The sequence below is a fragment of the Rhinopithecus roxellana genome, chromosome 3, assembly GCF_007565055.1.
Source record: "Rhinopithecus roxellana isolate Shanxi Qingling chromosome 3, ASM756505v1, whole genome shotgun sequence".
NCBI lineage: Eukaryota > Metazoa > Chordata > Mammalia > Primates > Cercopithecidae > Rhinopithecus > Rhinopithecus roxellana.
The window spans coordinates 155129681-155136237 of record NC_044551.1 but is presented as its reverse complement, the minus strand read 5'-3'; the positions used below and the strand labels follow the sequence as shown (position 1 = coordinate 155136237).

At 54.4% G+C, this 6557-nt stretch overlaps 1 protein-coding gene across 1 annotated transcript; it reads right to left on the bottom strand.

The window, feature by feature from the left end:
* Nucleotides 1–2478: 2478 nt before the first annotated feature.
* EGR1 (early growth response 1) lies at nt 2479–6268 on the bottom strand. The gene is made up of 2 exons (XM_010388101.2): nt 5694–6268; nt 2479–5017 (listed from the first exon to the last, which is right to left on the bottom strand). The coding sequence occupies exons 1-2, from the start codon at nt 5992–5994 to the stop codon at nt 3693–3695; spliced, it is 1626 nt and encodes a 541-aa protein (XP_010386403.1). The 5' UTR covers nt 5995–6268; the 3' UTR covers nt 2479–3692.
* Nucleotides 6269–6557: the final 289 nt, after the last annotated feature.

Here is a 6557-nt window from a genome sequence, read left to right as displayed (position 1 = left end):
GGCAACAGAGTGAGACTCTGTCTCAAAAAAAAAAAAATTAGCCAGTCCTGGTGGTGGGTGCCTGTAATCCCAGCTACTTGGGAGGCTGAGGCAGGAGAATCGCTTGAACCCAGGAGATGGAGGTTGCAGTGAGCCGAGATCATGCCATTGCACTCCAGCCTGGGCGACAGAGCCAGACTCTGCCTCAAAAAATAAACAAAAAATAAAAAATAAAAAAGTAAAGTAGTCATCTATAGTGCATCTGTGTTCTCAGCTACTTGGGAAGCTGGAGGAGACTTTGAGCCCAGGAGTTCGAGGTTGCAATGGGTTGTAGTCACATCGCTGCACTCCAGCCTGGGTGACAATGAAACCCTGTCTCAAAAATACAATAAAATAAAATAAATATTAGCTAGCAACAAGCCATCTGCATGAGAATGACCTTGTTATCAAGGCCAGTTCCAGGACCCTATCCCAAATGTAAGGTATCAGTCAGCTGCTCTGTTCATGGGGCCTGGGAATCTCATTCTGATGTACATGTAACATACAAGACTCTCTGCTTTAAAGGAACAGGGTCTCAGTGCTCCTTCTTTCATATTTTATTCTTGCCATGTTTTATTTCTTGGGAGTCTGGAGTGAGAAACTCTTAAGAATGTGTAACAGGCATGGACTTGTGTTCCTGGGCTTAGAGTGAGATGGGGAGGGGTAGGTGGGGCTGAGAAGAGGTGTGCCAATATAAATATTGTCCCATCAGGACCTGGCAATTTTGCCAGGAGGCTCACAGGGATGTGTCCCTTGCTAGAGAAAGTGCCCAGTTCCCCCTGCTCTAGGCTGAGGAGTCTGGTGCCATGGGAAAGGGCAGAGGTTAACAGTGTTGGTCAGGGAAGGCTAGACTGCACAAGAAGAACTGGGCCAATGTCAGGGGGTTATTGGAATTCCTCTGGCTCCAGAAAGTGTGGGTTGAGAACCACCTGGGAGACCCTTAGAGGAAGGAGAAGAGGTAGAAGCAGATTAGACTTTCACTTCACTCAGGGCCTGATAACCATACCAGGTCAGGGGGATACCTCATTGTCCCTCTGATTTTAGGGGTCAGAAGTTGGGAGAGGAGCCAAGGCTTGGTAATTCCAGGACATTAAATCTATTGTACCCATCCACCCAGTGAATGGTGGAGTTTGACCAATTCATAAAATACTTAGATATCAGGGTGGGAGGTAGCGCTTTCACTCAGTAATCCATCTCATCCACATTGCTGAGTAGACTCAGTCGGTGTCCTCCCTGCCTCACCCACAAACCAAGTCAATCATGTTGACTCCTGCTTGTGCTTCCTAACTCAATTTTTCCACCCTTCCTAATTCCCTGGGTGGTTTGGGTGCCTTTCACTGTGCTCCCAAAGAGCCCCATTCTTGCCCATATTGCATAACACAATACCATGTTGTAATTTTTGTCTTATATCTATCCCCCCAGCCAACAATTCACATTCCTGGAAGAGGAGCTGCTCCCATGGTGTCTGTCGTGGCCAGGTCAAGGCCTCTCACAGAGTACGCAGATGCTCACATGCCCACAGGGATTGCCCCAGCAGTGGGAGTGGTCCCTCAGGAGACTGAGGCCAAAAGAACCTGGCACCTCAGGCCTCCTACACAATGGGAACAGATTTGGCCTGGATGGGAACTTTAGACACCAGACCAGCCTTCTGCCCACTCTATCCTCTGTCCCACGAAGCTGCCAAGGATGGCAGTTCCAGCTGGCAAGTAACAAGAATTTCTTCCTGGAAGGATTCTTGGCTTGAGAACTGGCCTTTACCTCTTCTAGGCTTCTTTGATGACCTCAAGTTGCTGGGGACATGGGGAATGGGAGGGAGAGGCTGAGTTGGCCCCAGCATTGTTACTGTTTCCCCAAAGCCCTTGTGCGCACTTCTTACCTCCCCTAACTGCACATGGCAGGGATTCCCAAGATCACGGATTTTCCAACCCTGAGTAGAGGTGGGGGATGGGACTGGCCCAACATTTGATGCCAGTAGAGTAGCACTGCCTCTGGTCACACATGTCCCAGCCCTAACTCTGGCCTTTCTTGGCTTTAGCTAACCAGGGTAAAGCTTCAGCCCAACAGACTGAGGAGGAACAGGCCCATTATCAGGAAGAGAAAAACCCCAGCCTGGGCAACAGGGCAAAACCCTGTCTCTATAAACATTAGCTGAGTGTGGTGGCACATGCCTATAGACCCAGCTACTCAGGAGGCTGAGGTGGGAGGATCACTTGAGCCTGGGAGGTCAAGGCTGCAGTGAGCTGTGATTACACTACTGCACTCCAGCCTGGATGGATAGAGCAAGACCCTGTCTAAAGACCCATACTCAGTCCTCAAAAATAACGAACTCCAGTTTCACACAGTGGGCCTGACTCTGGCTGGAGGATCCTTGTATCTCTAAAGGCCATCTTCAGAAAACCTCACAGCCCTCAATAGGGCAGAGTCCTTCCCCAACCCAGGAAACACATACCCAATCACAGCTACTTTATTTTCCTTTTAATGTTTTGGAAGGATATACACCACATATCCCATGGGCAATAAAGCGCATTCAATGTGTTTATAAGCCAAACAGTCACTTTGTTTAAGCAAACACAAGTACAAAGTAAAATAGAACCACAAAATAATGAACTGCATGTTCATAACATACAAAAATCGCCGCCTACTCAGTAGGTAACTACAACATTCCAACTCCTGAATATATTTATAAATGTACATTTTCAGTTAAAAAAATAGACTTTTGAGAGTTCAGATTTTTAGATTTTGTTTTCTTACATTCTGGAGAACCGAAGCTCAGCTCAGCCCTCTTCCTTATTTTGCTCCCAAAGCCTCCCCCAAATCATCACTCCCTGTCCCCCTTAAGGCTAGAGGTGAGCATGTCCTTCACAATTGCACATGTCAAGCCATCAGCAAGGCGCATCACACAAAAGGCACCAAGACGTGAAACTTTTTAAACCAAAAGGACGAAGAAAAAACTTTCAAAAAAAAAAAAGAAAAACCAAACCATATTTTGCCACATGTGAGAGTACAGTCTAGCAGTATTTACAAAAAGGTTAACGGAACAACACTCTGACACATGCTCTGAGAATACCTAGGACTGCTGTTTCAAAAAAAAGGTTCAAACTTATTGTCACAGCATCATCACAAAATAGAGGATCACCATTGGTTTGCTTGGCTTTTCTTTTTTTTTTTTTCCCCAAGTGAGGACCTAACTCCAAATAATACAATAGAATATGCAAATTATCTTCACATCAAGAGTACCCCAAGAAAAACGAAATCCATGGCACAGACACTGTACAAGGGTGCAGGGCAGGGCTCTGAGGGGCCCAAACCCCATTTTGCCAACTCGATTTTCTAGCATTGAAGGGAGCAAGGGGTCAGGCATATGATGGAGATGATACTGAAATGATTTATCCAAAATCCATGCAAATCAAGTTCTTTGGATAGAGGTGAAGAACTTGGACATGGCTGTTTCAGGCAGCTGAAGTCAAAGGGAATAGGAATTGGGGAAGGGGAAGTGGGCAAAAAGGATTGTTGGCCAAGAGACCTTCCACTCCAAGTAGAGAGGGAGGACTTGGCTCTGAGAACCTCCATCTGACCTAAGAGGAACCCTCCTCTCCTACCGCCATCTCCTCCTCTTGTCCTTTAAGTCTCTTGTGTTTCTTTTTCTCCCTTTTCCCTTTGTTTCCCCTTTCCCTTTAGCAAATTTCAATTGTCCTGGGAGAAAAGGTTGCTGTCATGTCCGAAAGCCCTGTGGAGGCGCTAAAGGAGTTGGTGACAGCTGAGGAAGGGAAGCTGCTGACCTGGGCCGGGAAGGCAGGGGGAACGGAGGAGTACGTGGTGGCCACCGACGGGGAGGGGAAGCCACTGTGCACAGGGGATGGGTAGGTTGAGGAGCCGGGAGAGGAGAAGGAGGTGGGCACAGGGGACGGGTATGAGGTGGTGGCCGGGGATGGATAAGAGGTAGTAACCGGGGATGGGTAAGAGGTAGCAACCGGGGATGGGTAGGAAGAGAGAGAGGAGGTGGCCGAAGAGGCCACAACACTTTTGTCTGCTTTCTTGTCCTTCTGCCGCAAGTGGATCTTGGTATGCCTCTTGCGTTCATCGCTCCTGGCAAACTTTCTCCCACAGATGTCGCAGGCGAAGGGCTTCTCGCCCGTGTGGGTACGGATGTGGGTGGTGAGGTGGTCGCTGCGGCTGAAGTTGCGCATGCAGATGCGGCACTGGAAGGGCTTCTGGCCTGTGTGGATGCGGATGTGGCGGGTGAGCTCGTCAGAGCGGGAGAAGCGGCGATCACAGGACTCCACCGGGCAAGCGTAAGGGCGTTCGTGGGGGGGCGTCTTGCTGGGCCGGTTGGGGTACTTGCGCATTCGGCTGGGTTTGATGAGCTGGGACTGGTAACTGGTATTGAGGGCCTTCAGGTCCTGGGAGCCCGACTGAGTGGCAAAGGCCTTGATAGTAGACAGGGGGGTGAGCGAAGGCTGCTGGGTGCGGCTTTCCAGGCCCTGGAAGGGCTTCTGGTCTGGGGTACCCAGGCCCAGATCCCCCTGCTGCTGTGGAAACAGGTAGTCGGGGATCATTGGAACCTGGAAGCCACCCTTGGCGGCAGGGTAGGCAGGAGGCGGGTACTGGAGCGCTGTCCCTGCTGAGCCCGGGAAGGCCTGGCTTTGTGGCTCAGGGAAAATGTCAGTGTTCGGCGTGGGGAAGGTGGGTGCCGCTGAGTAAATGGGACTGCTGTCGTTGGATGGCACTGCACAGCTCAGGGGTGGGCTCTGGGAGGCGGAGGAGGAGGAGGCCGCTGGAGATGGTGCTGAGGACGAGGAGGCTGGTGGGTTGGTCATGCTCACGAGGCCACTGACCAAGCTGAAGAGGGGCTCGGGCCACAAGGTGTTGCCACTGTTGGGTGCAGGTTCCAGGGAAAAGCGGCCAGTATAGGTGATGGGGGGCAGTCGAGTGGTTTGGCTGGGGTAACTTGTCTCCACCAGCACCTTCTCGTTGTTCAGAGAGATGTCAGGAAAAGACTCTGGCAGGAGAGAGAAAGGGGAGGCCTGGTTACTGGAGAGCAATCAGTGGAGGAGGAGAACGACCCGAGCTGCCAGGCAAGAGGTCGGCTGGCTACCATTGACTCCCGAGGTAGTTAATAATTGATAGCAGCAGATTGCAATGTTCCTGAACCCGCTCCAGTGGCAGAGCCCATTTCAACAACAGCTGACGCAAATACGGAGAATCCCCCTCCACTGCAGCTCGCAGCGCTCCGCAGTGGCGGCTGCGCGGGCGAGGGATTCCCGCCAGCACCCCCACGGCCGCGGCTAGTGCGCGCCCCCAAACCCGGGCTGCCGGGACATCCACGGCCAAGGATCACGGTCCTCCCTTAGGGACAGGCGGCAAGCAAGGCAAGGCAAGCCTTTCTGGGGGGGCCCAGCCCCGCTCATCAAAATAAGCCCTCCCCCTCCACCCACCCACGCAGCTCCAGAGCTCTCCATCCAAAACAAAAGCTCTGTCCTCTGCTGCTAGGGATGAGGGCCGGGCGTGGGCTGTGTGGGGTCCCTTGGCATTCCTCTAACACATGACCCTGGGGATGCGAGGAATGAAAGGGAAACCCGGCTCGCATCCTAAGATCCAGGAGCACTCCTGCGGTGAAGGACTGGACGCCAGGATGGTGGCGAAAAGGTTCCCTCTCAGCGTAGGCCACTGCTTACCTGCGGTCAGGTGCTCGTAGGGCTGCTCGCCCGTGTCCGCCTGAGGGTTGAAGGTGCTGCTGCTGCTGCTGCTGCTGCCGCCCCCGCCGCCTCCACCGCCCCCGCTGCTGCTGCTGCTGTTACTGCCGCTGCCCTCAGGGGCCCCGGCGGCGCCGAGGAACTGGGGAGCCCCGTTGCTCAGCAGCATCATCTCCTCCAGCTTAGGGTAGTTGTCCATGGTGGGCGAGTGAGGAAAGGATCCGAACGGGTCAGAGATCTGCAGCGGGGACATCAGCTGCATCTCGGCCTTGGCCGCGGCCATCCTGGACGAGCGGGCGGGAGAGCTGGTGTCGGGGCGGGTGGGCGCAGCCCGGGGCTGGAGCTGCGGGTGACAGTTGCGGGGGCCTGGCCGGGTTACATGCGGGGCGCGGGGCACACTGAGAAGCGCACAGGCGGGGACCCCGACTCGCCCTGGGCGCGGGCGGGCGTGGACGCGCCGCTGCTGCGGAGGCTGGGACGGGGCCGGTCCTGCGGCGGCGGAAGCTGGCTGCGGCGGCGGATGGCGGCGGCGGCTCCCCAAGTTCTGCGCGCTGGGATCTCTCGCGACTCCCCGGATCCGCCTCTATTTGAAGGGTCTGGAACCGCCCGGGCCCGCCTCCGTCGTGACGTACATGGCCATATATGGGAAGCAGGAAGCCCTAATATGGCAGGACCAGCCGGGAGGACCCGGAGTGACGTGAAGCCCCCCATCCGACAGCGCCCGGCACCTCCATCCTGCACCCTGGGGCCCGAGCCCGCGCCGGCATCCCAGGCGCCCAGACTTCGGGGAAGCCTAGGGCTCGAACCGCCGCCGGTGCCTCCGGGACCCGCGCCGCTCCGGAGTTC